Raw genomic sequence first — 27,319 nt, forward strand, 5'->3', positions numbered from 1 at the left:
GCTATCGCATAAAGCAAATCTAAAACGCTCCCCATCTTTCCCCCAACTTTACGTTACACCTACATTAATGTTCCCTAGTTTTTGGATAAACACGGCAGCTCCAAAAAATGAAAACTAGATGCCAAATGCAGAATAGATCATTAATTATTTACATAACAAGAAAGTGTAATTTTAACCCTAACCCTAGTAATCATGTAGATCTATTATGTTTTTATTTGTTTTATTACAAAAGAGTCTGTGGCCCATGTTTGCATATTTTTTTTACTCCATCTGGCCCCCAACATGAAAAGTTTGGACCCTGCTTTAGGTGACCTGGCTAAATGTTAGCAATGCTGTAAGACAGCCATTGACAATAAACACTCAGCAGTAGTAAAACCCACACAAAACAAACATTATCTAGTGCTGACCACGCACGTCTGCTTTCAGGACACGAGTTATTACACCTGCTCGATGATGTTCAAAGGTAACATGATCCGGTCTCTTATCACATGTTTTGCTGTCATAAGCATCTATATTGTCTGTTAGTAAATGGACCGCCGTCAGTGTATTAATGCCTGTCTGCCTGTGGATCCTGTTTCAGTGATGACAGGCTGCCCGAATGCCCCTGTTGTGTTGTCTTACGGGAATGACGTTCAGCTATTTTCAGTAGACCTGAACGTGAGGGTGTACTGAAGCGCTCAGTACCTCTTTTACATTTACACAACTCAGTTCTTCAATTCAAGTTCAAATTAAACAGCTTTGTTTCATGCTTTCTATCTTTTCTTGTTTGTAAAGCTAAGAGCAACTCCACCTGTTCCTTCACTCTTATCCAATCAAACCAGTGCCTACACCTGACATGCCTGCTCTAATCCAATAAACTAAATACTACTAATTTCTTATGAGACTTGTTGAGACAAGCACAGTATGATGGCAGTTATAGAGCAAAGGTGCACCAAAAAGTATGTGAACACCTGTCTATTAGCTTGTTAGGAATTGAGATGAAGTTGTGCCCCCCTTTGCTTCTGAGGCAGTATCATTTTTGTGTGTTTCTGTGAAAATTTGTTCAAAGAGCATTTGTAAGGTCAGGTACCAAAGTTTAACATGAAAAGAAATGCTAAAACACAGCAGTCGATTAGACATTCATAATCGATTGGTGCATAGTGAATAGTTCTGTCCTAGATTTACTGTTTCAGTTCAGTAATTAAAGCATTGCTTTGCTTAAAGTGCCAGACTTAACCCCTATTCTATTACTGTAACAACTCAACTCTCTCTGTGTGCGCGTGTGTGTGTGTGTGGCTGGATTAGACCTGATTATAAGGACTCCGAGAGGACAGAACCTCAGACCAGCTGTTGTATACTTATTTTTAATACCACCTTACTCTACACACACACACACACACACACACACACACACACTATCCTAAACTGTCAAAAATAATTATAATTATTAAAAATTATTATTAAAAATTATGTTATAATATAAAAATATCTATCCTAATAATAGTAATTATAATAATGTAATTATAAGTTAACAATTATAATGTTATAATATAAAAATATTGTAACTATATAATACAATATTATTATATTATTATATTACACACACACTCCTTAACTGTCTAATAGTAATTATAATAATATAATTATAATAAAGATTATAACATAATATATAAATATTATAACTATATAACATAATAATAATAATAAGACAGAAAAAAAGACATTTGTATTTGCACATTGCTACTGTAATTTGATTCAACTTTAAAATAGTCCATAGATGACACATATTAAAGTGTGTGTACCTCGGGATATATTACATATAAAACACTAATGAACCATTTGCATTTAATATAATGTTTTTATTACGAATCATATATTGGAATTAGAATTTGAGTAAAATGTCTTCCTAGGAAAATACATGACCAGTGTTGTAGTCCAGCTTAATAGTTTTTAATTACATTTATTACATTTCATTTGATTGACTATTTCTGGGTACAGTTTTTCAGTTCCGGCATAATCATATAACCAGGCCTGTTGAACCAGTGCTGTTTTGTGTATTGTAGTGATTGTGATCATCATCATTAATGTAAGTGGGAGTGGGACTGGTTAAAAAACTGGCTGTAATAAGAGCATTTTAACAGAAATCTAAATGGACTGGAATATAATTCAACTATTTGTATATTTTATATTCTATACAGAAATGCTATGTAATGTTTAATTGTCTAAATTATTTTTTTCGAGACAAGCAGCTGTGCATATTATACTGTTTATTATTCATAATGCCCAGCTCTGAGCCCAGCTGTGGAGAAAGAAAGAAGATGAATAAATGGATGAATGATTTAATGAATCAGTAAGTAATTGAATAATCATGCGTCTCTCTCTGTGTGTCTCTGTGTGCAGTGTGTAGGGGAGGAGAACTGGGTGGACAACAGGACAGTGTATATTGGAAACAAACAGCCACCCCCTGGCACTGAGGCCTACATCCCTCAGAGGTTCCCTGACAACAGAATCGTCTCCTCCAAGGTCTGATACTGACGTCTTATCCACACACGTGCTAATCACATGTCTGTGTTTTCTATGTATACAATAAATTGTGTGGTAAAAAAATTATTTTGTTGAATTTTTCATGATTTTATAATATTAATTAAGACATGAAATTACAGAAAGGGAACAAACACAGTTTTATTTATTTTAAGAACCAAGTTATCCAAGATGCTTATCATCCTTGTGAAAATGTGGTGAAACTACATGGCAAGGCAATTTTGCTAATCTTGAACTTCAATTAAATTTATGAAGTCACTTAAAATTTTAACCAAAAGTCTGGAAAAAGTTAGAAAAGCAATTGTATACATTTATAAACATATACAGTCCCTGACAGAAGTTCTGTCGCTTATCCATGTTGTGGAAACAAAAGCTTATAACCTGACTTTAAATTCATCCATTGGTTTTAGAAATGACTCATATGAAAGCTGAAACCCTCCCAAATGAGGTTTAATTTACGAAAATAAATTTGCTTCACTGCAGAAATATTGATCATTTAATGAACACAGAAAGGTCAGATTTTGGCAAGACAAAAGTTTTGTCGCCCACAGAAAGTAATGTGAAAATCAAACAAATAATTTACTTCAAATACAAAGATATGTTTCATAACATTGGTGAATGAAGTTGTGGTGCTATTAGAGCCATATTTAATATTTTGTGTGACTTCCATGAGCTTTAAGGACTGCATCCATGCGGTTCGACAATGATTCATACAATTTATTGATGAAGTCATCAGGAATAGCAAAGAATGCAGTCTTACATGCCTCCCAGAGTTCATCAAGATTCTTTGGTTTTGTCTTCCAAGCTTCCTCTTTCATCCTACCCCAAACATGCTCAATGATGTTCATGTCTGGTGACTGGGCTGGCCAGTCCTGGAGCACCTTGATCTTCTTCGCCTTGAGGAACTTTGATGTAGAGATGGATGTATGAGATGGAGCACCATCCTGCTGCAAAATTTGACCCCTTTTATGATTGGGAATGTAAGAGGTAGCTAATACTTCTTGATATTTTAGGCTATTGATATTGCCTTCCACCTTGCAAATGTTTCGCACAGTTTTCTGGGTGAATCTTGGATCCATACGGGCTCCATACGGGCTCCAGTAGGTCTCCTGCAGTATTTGCGGCGGCTGTGGTGTAATTCAACTGAGATTCATCTGAGAAATCCACCTTCTGCCACTTTTCCAGCGTCCATCCGTTTAGCAGGCTGTGGGCCTTGGCAAATGCCACACGGTTTTTTAATTGCCTTTTGTTTAGTGCTGGCTTCTGGGCACTGATTCGACCATGGAGGCCATTTCGAGACAGAATCCTACAAACTGTTCTAGTTGACACAGGGACTTGAGGTGACCAGGCCTGGTGGAGCTCTGCTGCAGTGGAAGAGTGGCTGGCTTTGGATTTTCTAACCAACAAACATTCCTCCTTAGCAGTTGTCTTGCGTGGTCTGCCGGACCTGGGCTTGTCAAAAACATCTCCAGTCTCTTCAAATCTTTTTTTAATTCTTTGTACTTGACGCTGAGACACATTAAAGGTGCCAGCCACCTCTGCAGTGGATCTGGTCTTCAGCCTCTTGATAATCAAGGCTTTGGTCGCAGGGTGGATTTTTGGCATGTTGTCAGAGGTAAAGTTGCAGTTCAAGTGAAGGTCTGGGGTTCTTTTTATACACACCCACTAATTAACCGATCAATTAGTGAGCACAGGTGAGGCTGTAAACTAGGATTGGGTGCATTATATGACATGGTGACAAAACTTTTGTCTTGCCAAAATCTGACCTTTCTGTGTTCATTAAATGATCAATATTTCTGCAGTGAAGCAAATTTATTTTCGTAAATTAAACCTCATTTGGGAGGGTTTCAGCTTTCATATGAGTCATTTCTAAAACCAATGGATGAATTTAAAGTCAGGTTATAAGCTTTTGTTTCCACAATATGGATAAGCGACAGAACTTCTGTCAGGGACTGTATACATAAATAATGACAATTCCGTATATTCCGTATAGTGCAAAATAATTCCGCTAGCTGCTCAATTTCCGTCTGCCATATTAAGTTTTTTTGTAAGAAAAGTTGTACCGCAGTGAATACTGGAATTGCCTTCACGGCTAAGGAAGCACACGGAGCTCCTCGTTATTTGGTCAGAATATCAGTCAGGCAGCAGGCAGCATTTTGAGACATGTAAGAATTGGCAGGGTAGGGAAACAGCTGTAATGGTGCACCACAAGACAGTTAATAACCGATTTAAAAATTCCACGATTCAAATCGATTTGACATGTAAAATGAATCGATATTCATATTAAACAGCAGAGGGCACTGGCGCTATACACCTCGCCTGGTTGAAGTCACTGGCGCTATACGCCTGGTTGCCAGATTCGGGGGTTTTCAGCAAATTGGACTTAATTCAAAATTGTTTTGCATAGTTTTGCTACCTCAGAAACACAAGGGCATTCATTATTTAGATAAATAAAAGATAATCACAAATACAGTGTTTTATTTTCTTTTTTTAAGAGAAATAATAAAAGGAAACTTTGTCATAATTTGTCTTAAATTTCAGTTTAAAAAATCGGGAGAAAAATTGTATCGTGGACCCAGTATCGTGAATCGCATCGCATTGCATTGTGGGTAGAGTGTATTGTTACATCCCTAGTTTTTACCAAATGTGTTGTTTGTACCCCAGTTCAATTTGTGTATGATCATATTTGGTTTAATTATCAAACTCAGTTTTGACAAATATACAGGGAAGCTGTAACCTAGTGGTTAAGGTACTGGACCAGTAATCAGAAGGTTGCCGGTTTAAGCCCACCACTGCCAGGTTGCCACTGTTGGGCCCTTGAGCAAGGACCTTAACCTTCAGTTGCTTAGATTGTATACTGTAAGTCGCTTTGGATAAAAGCGTCTGCTAAATGCCGAAAATGTAAAATGTAAATATAGAGTAAAAACACTCAATAAGAAGTCATCACTTTTGAAAAAATAGAAATTATAGTTGTGTATATAAACAGTTGTGTGTTGTGACAATTTATTGTAATGCCGTTTTGCTTAACCCTATTATGTTTATTGTAAATTCCGTTTTACTGCATGTTTCAAAGTGCTGTTTGTTTCTCCTAGAACTGATATGATGGGAAAATCAATTTACGAGTAATAAGGTTAACTTCAATGTACAACCTAAAGCTTTTTGTAATCTAAGCTTACAATGGATTTTAATCTTGTGTACGGAATATAGGTCTTCAGATGTATTTAAAATTCTTTTTTATGATTTATATCTCCACAGTACACTTTTTGGAACTTTGTTCCGAAAAATTTGTTTGAACAGTTTAGAAGAATTGCAAATTTCTACTTCCTCATCATCTTTCTTGTGCAGGTAAGAAATACAGGTGTGATTGTTAAGAAATGGACCAACATTAACTAGTATAACATGAATAAATGTTGACTATATTTAAACATTTGTTTGGTAGCTTTGCGTGATTTTTTTTTTTAACCTGTGGGCCTTGACCTTTCATTTGGGCTTAGTGCTACACTTTAAACTTAGCAAGGTTATTTTTATTTTTTAAACCAAGTATTTGGTGAAAAGTTGGGTCGTTGGGTGTCATTTGAAAACAACTACAGACTTTGCTGTTTACACAGACAGAGGAAGTTTATTTTATCACCTGTGTGCTACTACTTGGGTAGATTGAAAATCAGACATGAGACTACATAAAAATCACTTCTAACAGTGGACATTACAAGAGACTGGGCAAGTAATTTGGCAATGGTTGCCCTCACATTCAGCATAAACCAAACCATCTATTTAAGCCATAGAATAAATGAAAGAAATACATTTTTGAGCAAGTATTTGTATTTGTTATATTTGATTTGTGAGCTTCACTGGCTCTTTACAGGACCGTCGTCCTGGTTAAATGGTTTTGATAAGTGGACTTTCTCTGTTTATTTTCTCTCTTTCTCTTCCTCTCTACAGTTAATCATTGACACTCCCACCAGTCCCATCACCAGTGGTTTGCCCCTCTTTTTTGTAATCACTGTCACCGCCATTAAACAGGTAAGAACGGAGGAGAAATGCTTTTAAAATATGTATTTTTTATTACAATTTGTTACATTTTGGCAAAATGTGTGGGAGGAACTTCTTCTACCTCTCACACTCCCACACGTGCTCACTTTTCCACACACTTTTCCATTACCCTCTTGTCTCTTTTGTCTGTGCAGGGCTATGAGGACTGGCTCAGGCACAAAGCGGACAATGGCATCAACCAGTGTCCTGTTAACGTTGTCCAGCAGGGCAAAATTATCCGCAAGCAGAGTCGCAAACTGCAGGTGTGTAACATTTACAGGACGTGGCTGCATTTTAACCAACCATAAGAGATAATGAGGTTATTAATACATAAGAGATTATGTATCATTTCTCCTTTTTTTATATATTTTTTCATTTAAACATTTCATCAATATGCCTGATGAACTGACAGGAAATGCCATTTTGACACATTTTTGTTACCAAGTAGGAAGCACAGAATTTGCTAGAACATCATTTTTCACTTTATTCTAAGTATGAATAAAAACAACCACACTGCTATACCACACCACCACACTAAGCAGAAATAAAGCAAAAGTAACAAAAGTGACAAAAAAGAACAAAATATAGTATTAAATTAGCTTTCCAATAGCAGAAGGATTTTTAACCCCAAATTCAGATGGCACCTGCAGAGACAGGGAATAATGGAGATCAGTGCATGATTTTCCATGCGTGGTACAAATCTCTAAATACACTCGCCTGGTGCAGGTTAAAAGAATTGGTCGGCTACTGCACAGGTGTCGTATGAGGCATGTGTTAGTTACGCCCTCCTCTGCTAGAGTAGAGGTCAGCAGCAGTAAAGGGGGCTAAATACATTTGGGTAATTAGTTACAGCTAGATTGGGAGAAAGACTCATAAAAATAAATTAATAAATAAAAAAGGTTTTAAAATGTAACAGAGTAGATCACTTTTCTACCTGTATCTTGATCTTCACCCCTCATAATCAAGTAATTACATGTGAAGAAGTGACAGTTGAGTTCAGTTGGATTGGTTGAATATTTTCAGGAGGACAGTTAGTGACCTTTGGTGAGGACAACAACTGTCTACATTCACATTAATAATGGAGTCATTATGTTCCTTCCTGAAGCTTTGTGTGACCTAGATGCACCATTAGGTGGGATAAAAATGAGAAGTATTTTTTTACTGTGTAATTCAGTTCAGCTGACAGTAGTGTCCCAGTTACTGTTTGGCAGCAGAAGGTTGGCACAATGACAGCTGAAATGGCAGCGTGTTCCCACATTGCTGAGCCATTTAACTCTTCCCACATCAGATCAGGGATCTGAAGGTGTTTCTTGGAACTGGACTATCACAGATGTGTGATAATACCCGAGCATTATTACAAATTCCTTTGTTTTTCCACTCACTTGGTATTTTTAAGTAGGCTGTATTTATAGATATAGACACACTAGTTGGCCAGAAGTATGTGGACACCTGGATATTCTGTATACACTTGTTGAACATCTCATGCAAATCTATAGACATTAAAATTATTTTTTTCCTCTTACTATTTGGTGCAGTGAGTACTATACTAAATATGATTTCCAAAATATGTCTGTTTTACATTAGTAAGGTAAAAAATAAATAAAAATCTGTCAAGTCTTATATTGGCACTATGCCATTCTTTTGGCATCTTTTTAACCAAGACTTTTCCATCATACTGCCAGAAGTTGAAGCGTGATTTGTTACTTTAGAGAAGTTTATTTCCTATCTGCTCTGAAGTCTGAAGGTGCTCGTTCTCGTCAGTGCACTTGTTAAACTCAGGCTTGTGTGTGGCTGAATGACTATAGAAAACCAAACCCATAAAGCATTTAACAAACTTTAATTTTGATTATATTGATATTTGATTATATTTTTCCAGATGCAGTTTAAGTCTGAGTAGTTGGTGTTTCAACCATGGGCTGATCATTTAATGTACTACACACATCTGGACCTTTTTCAGGACCTAGTTTTTCATTTGTAGTTATGTCTGTAATTACACTTGACCAGGATAGCTCTATCAGGACAATAATTTGACATCCTAATACAACTGCATATTCAAAGTATTTACTATGAGCCTTTCTATTGCCTATATGACTGTCTATGAATACTGCATCAGTGTATGTTTGATTTTATGCCTTATAACTATAGGAGTGGATAATTGACAAATGAATGTTATTAAACCATATTTAATACAGCTTATGTAACCATATTAAATATTCCTTTTGGAACCTATGTAGTACTGAATTATATATGAATACTCTCTGCCTGTGTTTACTATTTCAAATCAAAGTAATCATGATTATAAATTATAAAATGTTTTTTACTGTGAAATAAATCACAGTGAAATTGTGGTTACCCTTGGGTAGCCTGAACGCTAGGTTGCTAAAGCTAAAAAGCTTTGTCTGATAACATACAGTGTACTGCATAGTGAGTGATTAATAATGAAATAAAATAATGGCATGTTAACATTCTTGTACAGTATAGTTGTATGTGATTTAGGACACAGCCAAACTGATGATGTTATGGTTCATTTCAAGCACTTTGGCCACAGGAACACATTTTAGCATTTTTACTGAAGGTTAATGTGCGAGATGTTTTATTAAGTCCGATTGGTTTATTTTTTTAACCACATAATGAACATGGCACAAAATATGATCAATATTTGTTCTGGTGTTGATGTGAAGTTTGAGGATTTTTTTGCGTAATTGGTTCAAAACCCTTGATTTAACACTTGTTGTATGAAATATGAACCTTGCTAACATCTGAAGCTGATACAACTCAAAAATGATGACAGAAAAAAAACACTCATTACCAGAGTTTGTCTTAATCTACTGTAGATTATTGCATTCCTTTGCATATTTGCTGTAATCCAGTGAGCATCTATAATCTGTTACATAATAATCTCTCCCTGTTCCAACAGCCTAGATAGACCCATAATCACAATGAGAGGTTTGTGTTTGTGTCTGTGGTTAAACTGGCCATTAAGGACGTTAGATCATGGTGTTTAAAGATCTACTGTCATTGTCACTACTTGGCATTGATTGTAATCCACTGAGAAACATGCCATTAAAGCTTAGCTGCCGAATACAGGCTCTGTTTAGCATGTGCAGAGTTGGGGGTGGCATTTTTTGACATCATAAATGTTCTCAAGTATAATAAACCCACAATGTTTTGTGCACTTGTTGATTTCCGCTTATGTCTGTGTTTGCAGGTGGGTGATGTGGTGTTGGTTAAGGAGGATGAGACGTTCCCCTGTGACCTTATCCTGCTGTCGACCAGCCGAGACGACGGCACGTGTTTTGTCACCACAGCCAGCTTGGATGGCGAGTCGAGTCATAAGGTAATTAAGTTGTTTATAAAGCATCCATATTGCCGTGCCTTGTAAATAGAATTGTACTGGTGCCATACAAAGTCACCCTTAATCTAAGAATGGCCCACCAACCATTTAAAATCTTAAATTACCATATATAAACTTGACATTTGAGAGAGGTAACAAAACGTCCAGGCAAATAATTATGAGGTGAGTATGAGGTCCTTCAAAGAGCACAAGGCTTCTGATCTGCAGATGATAATTGTTGAGTCTTAAGTGATCTTAATTTAGTATCTAATATTAAAAAACATTTCCAGTCAGTTCTGCCCACCGCTGATGTGCTAATTGTGGCTAGCTTTCTGCTTATTAACACCATACCTGTCTATACTATATCTGTTTGTACTATATCAAATCAAAGTAATCATGATTATAAATTATAAAGCATTTTTTACTTTGATATAAATCACAGTGAAATCTTTGGGTAGCCAGAATGCTAAGTTACTAAATCTAAAAAGCTTTGTCTGATTACATACTGTGTACTGTGTTAGTAAGTAATTAATAATGGCACTGTGTGTATTGCACTAATTTAACATACTAGTACAGTTTAGTATAGTTGTATGTGGTTTAGGACGCAGCCAAACTGATGGATGTTGTGGTTTCATGTTAAGTTACATTAAAATAATAAAAAAAAACTACTAAATTAGTTATTATTCTACCAAGATTATTTTAATGGTTTTATAGTTTGATAAGTTTAGACACAAAAAAATTAGATAGTTATTACTAATGCAGTTTAAGGAGTAATCAGCTTCACCTAATTATATTATTATTATTATTATTAATGATTGTTGTTATTATAATGAATTATGTATTTATAGTTGTTAATTATTTATTACTATTTTAATTATTATTGTTATTATAATTAATTATTGTTTGTTATTATTTTTTTATTATTATTTTGTGTGGAAAATGTCTTCTGTTTAAGTCTTCAGGCTTCTTAATGTTTTTTTGATTATATTTATCCATCTTGTTGCTGTCCATCCTCTACTTCAACTCTTTTAAGCATAATTTTCTTAAATAGGAGTGTTTGGTTGCTCAGGTGGCACAGCAGTAAAACACACTAGCACACCAGAGCTGACATTTCGAACTCGTCTGTTTGAATCTCAGCTCTGCCATCTGGCTGGGCTGGACGGCTATATGAACAACGATTGGCTTGTTTTTCATACAGGGCGGGAAGCCGATTAGGGACTCCTCATAACTGATGCAATTACGATGTCTGCTGGCTAGTTAATGCCGCCTGCACAGAGTTGATGAATAATCAGCATATGAACTTGCCTCATGCAGGTGAAAATATCCAGTTGGCTACTGCACACGTGTCGGAGGGGGGGTGTGGCAGTCTTGCTCACCTCAATCAGAAGTGGGGATCAGCATCAGCAGAGAGGAAGCGTAATGCAATCAAGTCATTGGATACGACTAGATTGGGAGGAAAACTGGGAAGAATGCAAAAAAAGTTTTTGTGTTTTTAAACATCAGTAGAACGTAGCTTGCAAACTGAAACTTTGCTGCCTGTTACAAAACACTGCATTTTTTCTTTTGATTGAAAACCATTTGGTACTGACCAGGGTTTAGGTGCACACGTTCTTTGTTGTGTCGGCTGGTTGTTTGACATCTAGAAATGAAGTACATTTTACTGTAAGAGGGATTTAAAATTCCCTTCTCTTTTAGAGGGAATCTGTTGTTTGTTTGGGTTTGTGTTGTTGTTGTTGTATGTGTGTCAATGGTTCACTACCCATTCTGTTTCACCCTCTACACACAGACCTATTATGCAGTTCAGGACACAAAGGCCTTTAACACAGAGAGGGAGGTGGACACACTACAAGCCACTATAGAATGTGAACAACCCCAGCCAGACCTCTACAAGTGAGTCATACTCTTACACTCTTACACACACACAGACACAGGCATTCACAACCGAATACCAGATGCAAACTAAATACTGTGTATACTGGGGGTAAAAAGTATTTAAGCAATTTTGTTTTTATTATTTAACATACTGTACATCTAGTTCATATAATTACTTCAAATGTACACACATACAATTCTGACTTGTACTTTGTACATCCAAAACACTGTGTATTTTAAGTGTGACAAACTGAAATGATAAGGATAAATTTTCTGACTATACAATAAATGTAATTATGTAAAGGTTGCAGATAGACAGAGACGTCATTGTTTTATTAATGCTGCTGGTTAAAACCATTTTAATTTATTTACAACAACTGGGGGGATTTTAATAGAAAGCGGAGCTACAGATCTCTGAAAGTGTTACAAATTAGCACTCTTACACTGTGAACACCCTCAGTACACATGTACATGTTAGATATTCTAACCTAAACAGTAAAGGTTTTTTATGCATTTATATTAGTTATGCAACTGTAATACACTCTAGCCCACTACTGCTCATGTCACAGTGGTGCTATCAGCCAGTCAGGTCCCTACATGGATATAATAGGCTATGTTTGAGGAGGAGGAAAGCCAAAGAGCCTAGATATTGTGAGGTGCACTTGCTAGTGCGCTTTCAGTGTCTGTCCCAAGCTTGGATAGAAATAAAATAAGTAGTGTTGCGTCAAGTGTTCCTTCTGTTATGGAAAAATGAGATTTTATGCTTATTAATGTTGCCTGAATATTAGTTTTATGCTGTTTTGTCAAAGTCCAACACCTAATGTGATATGACTAAAGCAGTATAAAGGGATGGCCACAGCTCTGTTTTTTGTTCTTTGGCTATTCCTAGCTGTAAGAACCCACAATCGCTCTAGTAAATTCTTCCAATCCAATCATCTCACCTTATTTGTCACGAAACACAACAGTCAGCAAACCGTGTCATTATAAACCTCGCTGTGTGCACAGATGCACAGACAGAATAAAAAAAGGACCTTCCCCAAGCTCTTGCCACAAAGCTGCCAATGGGTGTAGCTGAAACATCTGTACTTACAGTATAATAGTAATCATGGCTGGTATACACAGTTTTTTCACAATATAGTAGAAAAATAGGAGTACATTAGGTAAATCTAAGCTGCGATCATAAGAAGGTCCATAAATGTTTTGAATGTCAGGGTGAGTACACAAGCACTTACACGGTGTGAACACAAACAGCTACTGGATATCAGAGCGGCTGATCAATAACAAAAATGGTACAAATAAATAATACAACACAATACAATACACACACACACACACACACATATGGTCAAACACAACAATACTGAAACTCAGATCTTAACGTCTCTCTCTTTTCCTCCCCCCTTTCTCTAGATTTGTGGGGCGCATCAATATTTATTTGGATCGAGATGAGCCCATTGCAAGGTAAATCCATACACAGGAAACCGACTCCTAATTAACGGCTTGTGTGTGTGTGTGAGAGATGGACTGGCCGATATTGAAAAGTGCTGGAAGATTTTATAGCCTCATGGCGCACGTCTCTATTGGACAGAATCCTAAACTTACCATATAACTGAGCAAGCAGTTTGCCATCTGCTTGCTGAGATTAAATCTATTTCACTGTACTCTCTTTACCTTATTGAGATGCAGGCAGTGTGCCCGCCTGTAATTCTGTCCTGAATTTAATCTCCTGTTTCAGACCTCTGGGCTCAGAAAACCTGCTGCTGCGAGGGGCCACGCTGAAAAACACGGATTTCATATACGGTAATTAAAATGCATTTCCTTACAATCATACTCTAGTGGAGGAGTTCATAATAATACACTGTTATCATATAGATAGAGCTACATGATGTGAACACGATTGATCTTCCTTTGATCTTTAAACATGAAAGTGCGATTAATGTTAAGTTCACACTACACTTTCAGGGCGTTCAGATCGCTGTACAGTTCACACTACACAACTTGATCTTTTGTAATCGGGAGTCTTTTAAGTCATTGTGGTTTTCACACTACATGACTTATCAGTGATAGGGAGTCACACACTACACCATCTATCACCAGAAGGAATCTCAGACAGATCTACCTGGTCTCCCAAACTACGGTTTGTCACAAGAAAACACAAGAGGAGTGACGAGGGGTTTAGTGACACCATGTCCAAAAATGCACGCCAGCATAAAGTGAGCAATCAAAGTTGTTTGTGTGCTGATATGCAGCGTAAAAGCAAGTAGAAAAAATAAATGAATCTGGCTGAGGAAGTGCATTTGGCTTTTCAAGCAGCAGGGATTGTCTGTTCTGCAGAGACAGTTGGAAGTAAATAAATATTTTTTTAATGCAAGGTTGGTATTATGGTTTGGCGTAGATGATTAGGTCACAAATACAGTAAAGCTTGTTCATGCCGATGTATTCTGATAGAAACTGTATTACACCCCTACCCCACACAATTACAACTCATCTTCCGGGTTTCCCTTCTGTATCTTGTGTTCCCATTGGCTCTAGCTTGACACCACACTTACTGCCAGTCACAATCTGATTGTAACACCTTTCACACTACATGATTTTGAGTTGCTGACAGGTCCAGATATTCTTCTTAAGTCTGCGAGCAATCGGTGGGCAATCAGCGAGCCACTCAAATCGAGTCGTTGAACAGTTCACACATAGCGATCAAGAACAGATTTTCGAGCTGGCGCATCTGCCGGCGACCTGTTGGCGAGCAGAAATCAGGGCAAAAATAGTGTAGTGTGAACTAGACATAAGTCTTTGAATTTTTTTGTTCTTTTGTCTGACCATGTATTTAAGGGTCACCACATTGGGTCTGGTCTGCGTACCACACTTGGCACAGCTTTTACACCGGAAACCCTTAATGATTCACTGAGATTCACTGCTTTGGGCCAATGCAGAGGATACACACCACATAGCAGCATGTTGCTAAAAGTTGTGTTAGCGTAAAGTCTGATTGTCATCCAAGCAGCAACAGGTAGTTCCAGTCATTATTTCAACCCCATTGTTCTTGTAAGGGGCGGGGCGGTGGCTCGGTGGGTAGAACTGTCATCCCTCAGCAAGAAGGTTTTGTGTTTAATGATTGTTGAGTTTGTATGTTCTCCCTGTGTCTGTGTGGGTGTCCTCCGGGAGCTCTGGTTTTCTCCTACAGTCCAAAGACATACAGTCAGGTTAAATGGAGCCACTGAAGTTCCCTAGTTATGTGTGTAAATGTGTGTTTGTCCTGTGATGGACTGGCGACCTGTTTGGGGTGTGTCCTGCTTTTCGCCCCGTGAACCGTACCCACAGCGACCCTGAATAGGATAAAGCAAGGGTAAAACAGACACTGAATGAATGAGTGTTGGATGAGTGAAGTAGTCCAGCCGCAGTAAAAATCACAGCTAGCACAAGCTAGAGAATACTAGGGTGGGTAGGTGCGAGAGCAAGCCGAAATGCAGGACAAAATGGTGAATTGGAACAAGAAGTGGCAGAGAGCGGGAGATAAAGGGGGGGGGGGGGGTGGGGGCTGTTATTTGGCTCATTAAGTCTTTCTCTCACTTCATTCCCACTGTAATTAAATGAGCTGTTGAATGCACTGAGAGATCAGAATAAAGTCCTTAATTGCTCTGAGAGTGCGAGAGCGGGAAACGGAGACCACTGTCCATGTGAGAACTCTCTCTGGGGTTCTATTAGATCTGCATGAGAAGCTTCTTAAATTGATATGGAAAAGTGGAGACTATATGATTATACCGCTGTAATCTTTGAATCAGAGAAATCGTATATCACAGATAAACTGGTGCTGGTAAAGTGGCAGTTCCTAATCTTGGGGTCACCTGAAGTGCAGATGGGATGGGACTGTTACTATGGAGTTCTGGGTGGACGAATCAAACATAGAGAATATTTTAAAATTAATTATAATTACTTACTTTTTATACTGCTTATCCTAATCAGGGTCACAGAGTGGTGGGTGCTGGAGCTTTCAATTGGGCCAGGGACACAGAAAAACCCCATCGCCAGTCTATTGCAGGGCAAATAGACACACACACACACACACACAGACACTCCAATCTCCAATTAACATGACCATGTATTTGGACTGTAGAAACCAGAGCACCCGGAGGAAACCCACACAGACACAAGGAGAGCATGCAAACTCCACACAGAAAGGACCCAGACCACTCCACCTGGGAATCGAACCCAGGACCTTCTTGCTGTGAGGCGACAGTGCTACCTAAGACTTAGAACCTGCACGGAAAGTGCACTGACAAGTGCACCGCCCAATCAATAGGCTGTTCAGCCCCCCAACCACACACACACACCTTTCAGCACCGCTGAGATTCGAACCCTGGAATTCTGAACCTCGAAATGTGGCCCCATCTCCTATATTAAAAGTACTTTTGTCGATATTTAATTATTCTTACTATTACAGTTGTAGCCTAGTGGTTAAGGTACTGGACTAGTAATTAAAAGGTCACTGGTTCAAGCCCCACCACTGCCAGGTTGACACTGTTAATCCTCAGTTGCTTAGAGAGTACACTGTCACAGTACTGTAAGTCGATTTGGATAAAAGCTTGTGCTAAATGCTGAAAATGTAAATGTATTACAAATAGAGTCAAGGAAGGTCGAAAGCACAAAACAATTTTTGCAACAAATCAATCAAAGCTATTTCATCTTAAGCCTGAGGAAACAGAACCTGCAAAACACATGCCCACTGTGGCTTGTTTACATCCTTTATGCCAATTATTTTATAGACACGTACCCTAGAACCCTAGAATTTAGTTCTGTACAGTACATATATTGCTCACAAATAAAAGCCTGGCTGACTATCTTACTAAATATCTAACATCTCAAAATAGTATCATGGCTTAAAAAACACAAATTATACATCAACGGTTTCCAAAAATATTTGTTTATTAAATATTTATCCCATTTAGATATTGCAGCCCACCAGTTATATGAAATCAACTGTATGCTTCCAAGTTTGTGGAAATGGTTTGGAGAAGGTCTAGGTCCCTTTCAGATTGAAGTATAACTTTCCCTGTACACAAAATAGGGTTTTAGGTCTTGGGTTTGCACAGAGCCCTGACCGAAATGTTAGTTGCAAACTAGTGCCTTACCTCACAAATGCTTAGTTGACTAATCAGGCAGAAATTCCCACAGAAACATGCCAAAATGTCTCAGAAAAGTGAAGACTAGTCTTGTGTTTCTAAAATACTATCTCAGTTCACTCTGCATACTAACTCGATTGTTTGTTTTAATTTAGCTGTGGCTATTTATACGGGCATGGAGACGAAAATGGCCCTGAACTACCAGTCCAAATCCCAGAAACGCTCTGCTGTTGAAAAGTAAGTCATGTTTTCCTTTTTTCTCATTCCTTAATTCAATTGTCGTTATTGTTTCAGTGGTTTCTAATGCACGTTTTACCTTGTTAGCTAAGCCCAGCGTACTGCTTAATGATTTGTAATGACCTGTGTAAGACATGCAAGATCCAGTTTCAGTCAAATGTTTGCAGAAGATAGCTAAAAGTTAATGACTGGGACGTAATTCAGTGTCACAGAGATTTTTTTTTAGAGGTGTACTTTACGGTCCGGATGCCTCTAATAGCTCTGGACGCATAGCCAACTGCTTTAAATCTAATAGACTTTGAGGTCAGTGTAGGTTATATGAGGCAGAAGATCTATGGAAACTCAGTTTGTGCTCCGACAAACTTTGTGGGGCTTTTCTGAGAACCTATTACAGCAAAGTGCTGGTCAGGAGTCGGCTTTAAACGTCCCGTCCTTTACTATAAATACAAAAACGCCACATTCAGCTGTCATGTTTTGTATGTTTTACAGATCTATGAATGCGTACTTGGTTGTTTATCTTTGCATCCTGATCAGTAAAGCGCTGATCAATACCACCCTCAAGTACATCTGGCAGGCTGATCCCAACAGAGACGAGCCTTGGTACAACCAAAAAACGGAGACCGAGCGACAGCGGCACATAGTACGTACAATACATCCGAAATATTTTTGTCAGTTATAAATTGGAATGTTCTTTGTCATTCTATCACCACCCCCCTTTATTTGCATTCTCATGCTTAACATCCATGGTGGCCAAGGAGCATTGATATGTGTAAAGCATCAGGCACTTTTATTTACCACTTAGTCGTAACACATAATGCTTAATTGCAGATGTTCGGGTTCCCCCCCCGCGCCCACAGAATCGGTTAGGAGTTATCCAAACTCAGTTACCCGAGTGGTGTTTTTAGCTGCTTTAGACTTCGAAATCTTGGATATTTTGTCTAATCGCTTTCTAGTGTCACTGAGCATCTTTAGATTTGCTGAGTTTTAAGTAAGAATTAAATTTAAATTTTCTGCATTTAGCAGACACTTTTATCCAAAGCGACTAACAGTACTGTGACAGTATACAGTCTAAGCAACTGAGGGTTAAGGGACTTGCTTAAGGGCCCAACAGTGGTAACCTGGCAGTGGTGGGGCTTGAACCAGTGACCGTTCGATTACTAGTCCAGTACCTTAGCCGCTAAGCTACCACCGCCAATCTGTACATAGACAAACTACCTGGAGTATAACACTTTACTGGCTCGTTCTTTTGAGGTGCAGCACAGACTACACAGAGATGATCACGTGTATAGAGAAGCATACTTTTCCATTGACTGTGGAATCCCCAATGGGACAAAATGCACCCAATATGTAAACACATACATTAAACATTGTGAGCACACTACACCACAGAAAAGTCTGTTACACTAACTTAATTGCCGTATGATTGCGAGGACTGCCTCATATTGCGCCTCATATTTCATACACTACGCAAATAACATGTTAAATTGCTAAACGCAAAATTTAGAATTTTTACAGCAAATTGCATATTACACAGGAAAAGGCTCATTTCACGGTCGTGAATTAGGTAGGGCCTCATGTTTGAGGCACAAAATATTAAAAGTCACTATTGCAGCAGCAATGAAGTGATGCCCCAGCTTTTGTCCTTCACAAAAACTAAAAAAAAAGTGTTCATAAAAACACTATTTTGCTGATGTTTCTATTTATATTTCATTAAATAAAGTTTTGTGACACAGTCAAAAGTTTGTACACCCTTCAAGTCTCCATCTTGTGTTGCTCTTTCAGTCGAGCCGCTGCATCACCAGGCTTTCTGTTGTTGTTTTTTTATTCTTATTTTAATTCGAACCTATGACATCATTATTTCTTTTTTGTCCTCTCAGCTGATTCGAGCATTCACAGACTTCCTCGCCTTCATGGTCCTCTTCAACTATATCATTCCTGTGTCCATGTACGTGACGGTGGAGATGCAGAAGTTTCTTGGCTCTTACTTTATTACATGGGATGACGAGATGTTTGATGAGGAGCTGGGAGAGGGCGCTCTCGTTAACACGTCTGATCTTAATGAGGAACTTGGCCAGGTGAGGATGGAACACTGTGATTTAGCACTAATAGAGCTTGTTTAAGTAAGTTTTGCACAGGTGCTTCAGCAGGATATTCTGCGATATTCTGTGATCGGGGTCCCCAGCAGTGAAAGACTAATTGGCTATGCTAAATTGGGAGAAAAAGGGAGAAATGCACATGTATATAACATATTTATATTAGTGAATAAACATCTCGTCTTTTTATGTATACATGGTCAATGTGATATTTACTATACTGGGTTGGATTTCCCAGTGTGCCCTGAAGCTTTTTGTAATATCTTTATGTAAACAAAGCTTTGGAACACTTTTTGTGATCATGGAATAAGACTAGACTAAAACTAACATGGCAAGAGGATGTAAGGAAATTGGTCAGTTCTATAATAATATAATAATAATAGTAATATATTTGATTCTGCCATTAACTTTTGCCATAGTAATCTGCAGTTTTTCACAAGCTTTAAATATATCTTACTCTGAGTGGGGTAGAATTGTTATCTACTCTACTTCTGTATCCTTCAGGTGGAGTATGTCTTCACAGATAAAACCGGAACGCTGACAGAAAACAACATGGAGTTCATCGAATGCTGTGTGGACGGCCATGTGTATGTGCCACATGCCATCACGTGCAACGGGCAGGTTATGTCCGGAGCCTCCAGCATTGACATGATCGACTCTTCACCCAACGTTGAGAGAAAGGTGAGTGTTGGACAAGCTGCAGATAGAATACTGATAGCATCTTTTACAATGAAGAATGATCAGTGTGATTAGATTTATTTGAAAAGGTTTGGATTTTATACCGAAGAGCCATTCAGTCATGGTGACAAGCCTTGCACTCGTAATGAAGAGCTGTGTGCAGTCATAGTGATGAGCTGTGTCCAGTCATAGTGAAGAGCTGTGCAGTCATAGTGAAGAGCTGTGTGCAGTCATAGTGAGGAGCTGTGTGCAGTCATAGTGAAGAGCTGTTTGCAGTCATAGTGAAGAGCTGTGTGCAGTCATAGTGAAGAGCTGTGTGCAGTCATAGTGAGGAGCTGTGTGCAGTCATAGTGAAGAGCTGTTTGCAGTCATAGTGAAGAGCTGTGTGCAGTCATAGTGAAGAGCTGTGTGCAGTCATAGTGAAGAGCTGTGTGCAGTCATAGTGAGGAGCTGTGTGCAGTCATAGTGAGGAGCTGTGCAGTGATAGTGAAGAACTGTGCAGTCATAGTGAAGAGCTGTGCAGTGATAGTGAAGAACTGTGCAGTCATAGTGAAGAGCTGTGTGCAGTCATAGTGAGGAGCTGTTTGCAGTCACGATTCATGACAGAGTTTGACACCATCTAACTAATGTTTCTGCATGCAGCCACAATTTGAAGTGAGTAAGTGAGAAAGATATGGATGATTGGACAGAATAAATTAAGCTTCACTAATAAGGTCTGATTTAACTGAACAAAAGTGAAGTGACACTGGTTCTTTAGCTATGATTAATGAACTCAGCTTATATTTGACAAGTGAAGGTGCTAAAAAAGTGTTAATTAAAAATCTCATCCATTAAAATCATTTTCTGTATCATGAAGAGTGCGTCTATGTGATCTTGTATGACTAGGGATTGCTATCTATCTATCTATCTATCTATCTATCTATCTATCTATCTATCTATCTATCTATCTATCTATCTATCTATCTATCTATCTATCTATCTATCTATCTATCTATCTATCCATCCATCCATCCATCCATCCATCCATCCATCCATCCATCCATCCATCCATTTCTGGTGACAGGGGCCACTAAAGTGCACAAAAGCTTTTTTTTCTTTATTAATTCATTAAGCATTTTAATCTGGAAGGAGTAGCATTAAATCACACACTCATACCTTTCATTTAAATTTACAGCTAGTGGCAATTTAGATTAGCAGATTTACCCATTGGCATTTTTTGGAGTCAGAAACCAGAGTACCTGGGCCCCTGCTGTACAGCATCAATATTATTAATATCTTATATGATGTACCTAAAGTAAAGTGTTGTTTATTTTATACAAATAAAAATTGCAACTAGTAAACATAGTTAATAATAAACAGTTTGTCTGCAAAGTGTATAAATTGTTATCATTTACCAAACCAACAGCCAAACAGAAACCTATTTGTTAGACCAATACCTTAATATCTCATCTTGACATAAATGGTGCTGTGTATGGACAAAAAAAGTAGTATAAATGAATCAGTGAGAGATGATGTGTATATACATACTGTATATATATATATATATATATATATATATATATATATACACACATATATATATATATTGTTGCAAATATATATATGTGTGTGTATAATCATGGTAAAAAGCATAGAATCAGTTATTATTTTATAGCCTTTCAAGTTGCTTGGCATCATATTCTAAAAATTTATATTTCTAAAATACAATCAGGTTAATCAGTGACAACATTATAAGTCATTTTTGTAGTTATAACAGTTAAATAAAGGTTTGGAAGAATTGGCAGTTCAATTGAAATAAAGCAGCAAATTATCTTTTTTTGAAACATGCATTTTCTTGTGAGACAAATTTTTTAATTAAATTTCATAATGACTGACTGGTGTCTACTATCTGTCACTGCCATGTGTTAAAACCCCTCTTTAAAGCCACATTTTTATGAAAAACTATTTTAATAAAATATAAAGAATGAGATCAAACTAAAATAATTCAGAAGAAAAATACATGATTAAATTTTTCACATGAATTGAAAATGTGCTTTGCTGTTTTCAGGACCATGAGGAGCTGTTTTTCCGGGCACTGTGTTTATGCCACACGGTGCAGGTAAAAGAGGAAGAAACAGTGGACAGCATTAAGAGAGGCATTCACCAGGGCAAATCCACGTCCTTTTACATTTCCTCCTCTCCTGATGAGGTTGCACTGGTGGAGGGTATGAAGAGGTGAGAGAACCCTCACTAACACTCAAGCATACATAAATAATTCACCCAATATAGCATAATGCACACAGAATCACTTACTATGGGTTCTTTTATGTTAAACAATAATGTAGCAGCATTCAAACCTTAACAGCACACAGAGCTGATGCTTCTGTCTCTTAATTATTTTTCAGGCTGGGCTTTACCTACCTGCGTTTGAAGGACAACCACATGGAGATCCTCAACAGGGAAGATGAGATTGAGAGGTGAATTCAAATGATTCACTGATATCAACACAAAAGTCTGACCAGAGCATAAGACTAAACCTCTGGCCTTTTTACCAAACCTGTAGGCTTTTTCTTAGTCAGTTTGAAAAGTAACAAACTTCAGATGATTTTTAAGGTAGCGACAGGGGTTTTCTTTCTTGACCATAGGTCTCTAAGCCCATGCTAACACAATGCTTGTTAGACTTTAGACTGTAACACCTAATTCATGGCAAATTAGTTTTATTGGTGGTGTTTGGATTTCATTGGAACAGCCAGACCTCAGAAGTATGAGGTGACATTTAGTTTTTCCTCAACCTTGGTAAAGAGATAACAGTTCAATGTACTTTATACTTATAGATAATTGCTTGTATAAAGAAAAATTGCTTGTAAAAAAAACCCAGTTGATTCAAAGTGGTTCCATGCACAAGATTTACTGGATGAAGTTTGTAATGTAGTGTGTGGTATGAACATTATAACAGTGTTGCTGTCCACACATACTGCTCCCTGTAGCTTAACTATAAAGTGTGAAGGAACAGGTGTGCTTGTGTGTGTGTTACAAATGAATCAATTGTGTGTGCGCGCCCTTTTCTGTCCTTGAGGAACAATTGGATGTCCAACAACGACTGTAATTAACTCAGCAACACGACGTCCTGCAGAGAATTTTAGGAGGAGACACACAGCTATTGTTTACAATAGTCAAAAGTTTACATACACTTATACAAAAACATGTATGCCATTTATGGGACAAAAGTGCACAGAAATTACTTTTACTGTTTTAGCTGACTATCTTAATTGTATTTTGGAAATATGAACTCATTAACAATTTGATGCCTGCAGCACATATAAAAAAGTTGGGACAGGGGCAGAATAATGGTCAAAAGTTTGTCAAATATTCAGAGTGTTTAAAACCCAACAACATTTGTACCTGAAGCTTGTTGCTGGCTATCAAAAGGTGCTGAATACGGTGAGAAGAGCTAAAGAACGTTTTGATTTATGATTTGGTTTTTAAACAAAAAATGTTTACCACTGATTCAGTCACAGAAAAAGAATAGCTTCAGAAATCTGATATACTAAAAAGAAATACATATGTATGTAATTTTTCGAGCTTGTTGACAGTGATGATAAAAGCAGATTATAACATAATATACTGTAGTTGTAAGTGTGATGTAGACAAAAGCATGATGTGTGAATGTGAGGAACCTTGTAGGTTTTGCATTTATTTTGCCACAGTGAAGCAAAAACACAGATAGTTTAGCTGGTGTCCAGCCGCTTAGTAAAATAAAACAGTGATGACACCCTAATTTTGTGTGTGTGTGTGTGTGTGTGTGTGTGTGTAGATTTGAATTGATGGAGGTGTTGACTTTCGACTCAGTGAGAAGGAGAATGAGTGTAATCGTCAGGTCTACCTCAGGTAAGAGTATATAGCATCACAATCCCAGTCACAGGTTTTTGGGAGGGCTTACTTTAAAAGAGGATGATGTTACAAATACTTTACTATACAAGGGATCTTCAAAAAGTTTCTGCATTTTTATATTTTGTTTGGAAAAGGTGAGGGCGGGAGGAGTAGTAATTGGTTGTGTCTGAGAGACTGAGAGAGAGCTTATAGTCCTGATTTAGCTCCATCTGATTTCCATCTTTTTGGGCGCTCAAAGAAGCTTTAAGGGGAAGAAGATTTTCATGTGATGATAATGTGAAAGCAGCGGGGCATCAGTGGCTACACGCTCAACCAAAAACATTTTTTGCTGATGGCTTTAAAAAGTTGGTACGACACTGAGAAAAATGCACCAGAAGGTGACCATGTAGAAAAGTGATTAAGAGTTTAAAAAAAGTGAGGAAACTTTTTGAAGAACCCTCGTAGTTTAAAGTATATGATACAATATACTTTATTCTGGATCATTTAAAGAAAACTGATTTCTTTACTACAACAGATTTATTATTTTTAATAAGTGCCATCAAGTAGATTCCAGATTCTGTGTTTCTCCAGAGCCTCCTGTTTTCTGTTTGGGTTTTCAGGCATTGTAATTGATGGTGTAACTACAAGCATTACAAGCATTTACTTTTTACACCAATGTGTAATTACATAAGGTTAATTATTCATTTCTGTCATCTTAAAGAGGACCAGAGAGATTAGCATTCCTGGTGCCCTCTCTCTGTTACCCTGCTTACTCACAACCCAACCCAACCCAACCCAGCAGATTTGTTTAACTGGGCCGATATGTGTTTAGCATGTTAATGTGATCCTGGTGGTAGTAATGAGATGTGACAGAACAACAAGGCTGAACTATTGTCTGAGAACAAACAGTGAAAAAGGAAATAAATAATGTTATATATAAGATAAATGGATCCTGCTAATAAAGAACCCGTTCAGCGTTAAATGGAGGTGTATGTGTTTAGAGGTTAATCCATTATTTTAACGTTTGGGGAATTTCTGTCCATCTCAGGGGAGTTCTACCTGTTCTGCAAAGGTGCCGACTCGTCAATTTTTCCCCGGGTCGTCTCGGGGAAAGTCGACCAGGTCCGGGCTCGTGTAGAGAGGAATGCAGTGGTGAGCAAAAATGTTCCTCTTTTATCATTTCACGTTTTATGTTTTTCGCTCGTGTAATAATAGTATTACCTATAGAGCATTGTGTTCAGGGTGTTTTTGCTTATTTTGGAGTTCTGGGCTGTGCTTTGAAATGGGAATAAAAGTGCCTAGTTGTAGAAATGAAATTACCGTTGTAGAAATAGTGCTTTTTAAAGAACGTTTTATAACCAAAGAAAGCAAACACAATCAAAATGTTTATAACCCTTAATTATTGAGCATGGCTTGCTTAATGATTAGGCAACATGATTAATTCAAGTCATCTTAGGTAAAACCTGTATTTTTAGAGTATTAACTGCTCTACTTATCTTGCAACAATTGCGCCATAACAGAACAGAGGTACCAGCATTTTAGTTAGCTTAGCTCAGGGAAGGCTGACTGTAGTGGACTTGTGAGCAAACCAAATTTTAATAAATATTACAAAATTGTAACATTTTATGTAGTGTATTATTGTATCAATAATAGTATATGGTGTAGTGTATATTGCATTATAATTAGTATATAATTATACCAATGATTTGACTTCTAATAGAAAAAAAAACATTGAGAAAAATGCTAAATATAATTGTCATTATTGGTCTCAGTCTTTTGGCCCTCACCTGTATATTGTTCCTGATTTATATTTGACACACTGTGTTTGTATTTCAGCACACGGTGTATTGTACTGTGTATTTAAAGCTGAATCATATTGTACCTTTGTACTGGTAAGTACTGCACATTAATGCTTTCCTCTTTTTTTATTATTAGGAGGGTTTACGGACCCTTTGTGTAGCCTATAAAAAGCTGAGTCGAGAAGAGTATGATGATGTGTGCCATCTCATCAGAAATGCTAAGCTAGCTCTGCAGGATCGTGACAGAAAACTGGCTGAGGCTTATGATGTCATCGAGAGGGATTTTATCCTGCTAGGTGCAACAGCCGTCGAGGACCAGTGAGTCACAACTGGGACTTCATCAAAGAGATTCATAACTGACTCTAAATCAGCTTCTGTTTGACTCTAAATGATTCGTCTTTTATTACATAGAATCACACTTCATAAAAACCTGAAAAATTTGGAAAAGTGCAAATAATAAGAAAGTAAAAACAGATAAAAAACTGGAAAAAAAACTGAAAGAAAAATAAAAAAAAGAAATAATTAACAAACAAAAAAGAAAAGAACAGATTTGAAAAAAGAAGAAAAAAAATAAAGAAATTAGATAAGCAAGGATATTATAAAGATAAAAATAATTTTTTTAATAAAACATTTCTAAATAAAAATAAGTTAATACATCCTGTATTGGAAACAAAATTTATAAAAATATATTTAAAAATATAAATTTATAGGTAATAGAAATATTAAAAAATTACAGAAATTTATTTAAAAAACCATGTAAGTGAAATATTATTGTGCAGCTTTTGTTTGCTAAATTTAACATATAAACACATAATACCTTTTGCACATTTTCCACAATGTATGCTTTATTTTTTCCATACGTTAAATTCATCAAAATGTGCAGTGAAAAGTTTTTAGCATTATTAAAATTTTGTTAAAATTCTTGTTCACCTCTAACAGCTCTGGTGAATTTGATCCCTGTGTATACTGGTACACCAGTCACATGTAATTAATTAAGCAGCCAATCAATCAAGGCCATTCATTATGATTTTCTGTCAATGATTCTTGAAGGTTAAAGAAATTAGAGCTTTGGGTAAATGAATTGTTGGACAAGCTGTGCAGCATCCGGATGGATTAATAATAGTGTTAACACTTTCATTAGTCTGTTATACTATCAGGTCAGAATAATCAGAAACATCTATGGTTATGACATGTAGTTTCTGTTGTTAAAAGACTGCTATTGTTAAAGATAAGCATAAACTTGTTAAGAATACATAAGCTCGTAAGGGACACGTATGTCATAGCAGTTCTGGGATTTCAATCATTTCTGCAAAATCTAAAGTCTAAAGAAGGATGTGTATGCAAGGTGCATTTATATAAATTATATTAACCCCATTGTACACTTTGGGAATAAATTGGAACAGTAATTGCAAGGTCTTTTTTTTTATGTGTTTTCCTCCCGATTTAGTGCACTCAATTTGTCTTCCACTGCTGAGGGATACCAGATTGCACCCGAGGAGAGCATGTCGCTGTACACGCCTCTCACGACACGTGCACAGCCCTCCTCTTTTCGCCCCTGCATTCTGCACAGGCGTCTCTTCCGCCAATCAGGGTCCTTACACAGTGCATAAAGATATCCCCCCCAGCATATAGTCCGGCCCCCACTCCGCAGAGACAGTGGCCTATTGGTATCTGCTGCGGGCACTGCCAATTGTGCCCGCCAGATGGTGCTTAGCCGACTGGTGGCAACACCGAGTTTCGAACCGAGGAGTGCAAGTCAAGCCTTTTGACTCTTTTGACTGACTGAGC

The 27,319-nt window shown here is 37.4% G+C and overlaps 1 protein-coding gene across 2 annotated transcripts in view; it reads left to right on the forward strand.

The window, feature by feature from the left end:
• The window catches only part of atp11a (ATPase phospholipid transporting 11A), an 89,416-nt gene that overhangs the window by 41,338 nt on the left and 20,759 nt on the right, over positions 1-27,319 (forward strand). For both annotated transcript variants that reach the window (XM_063009363.1, XM_063009365.1), the window contains exons 2-18: positions 2,380-2,502; positions 5,776-5,865; positions 6,460-6,540; positions 6,705-6,812; positions 9,758-9,886; positions 11,670-11,773; positions 13,166-13,216; positions 13,491-13,555; positions 17,031-17,112; positions 17,602-17,752; positions 18,990-19,187; positions 19,710-19,886; positions 21,931-22,097; positions 22,268-22,339; positions 23,677-23,750; positions 24,781-24,884; positions 25,668-25,849. In XM_063009363.1, coding sequence (XP_062865433.1) covers positions 2,380-2,502; positions 5,776-5,865; positions 6,460-6,540; positions 6,705-6,812; positions 9,758-9,886; positions 11,670-11,773; positions 13,166-13,216; positions 13,491-13,555; positions 17,031-17,112; positions 17,602-17,752; positions 18,990-19,187; positions 19,710-19,886; positions 21,931-22,097; positions 22,268-22,339; positions 23,677-23,750; positions 24,781-24,884; positions 25,668-25,849 — 1,958 coding nt within the window. The remainder of the gene's footprint in view (positions 1-2,379; positions 2,503-5,775; positions 5,866-6,459; positions 6,541-6,704; positions 6,813-9,757; positions 9,887-11,669; positions 11,774-13,165; positions 13,217-13,490; positions 13,556-17,030; positions 17,113-17,601; positions 17,753-18,989; positions 19,188-19,709; positions 19,887-21,930; positions 22,098-22,267; positions 22,340-23,676; positions 23,751-24,780; positions 24,885-25,667; positions 25,850-27,319) is intronic.

Source organism: Trichomycterus rosablanca, chromosome 15, assembly GCF_030014385.1.
Source record: "Trichomycterus rosablanca isolate fTriRos1 chromosome 15, fTriRos1.hap1, whole genome shotgun sequence".
NCBI classification, from domain to species: domain Eukaryota; kingdom Metazoa; phylum Chordata; class Actinopteri; order Siluriformes; family Trichomycteridae; genus Trichomycterus; species Trichomycterus rosablanca.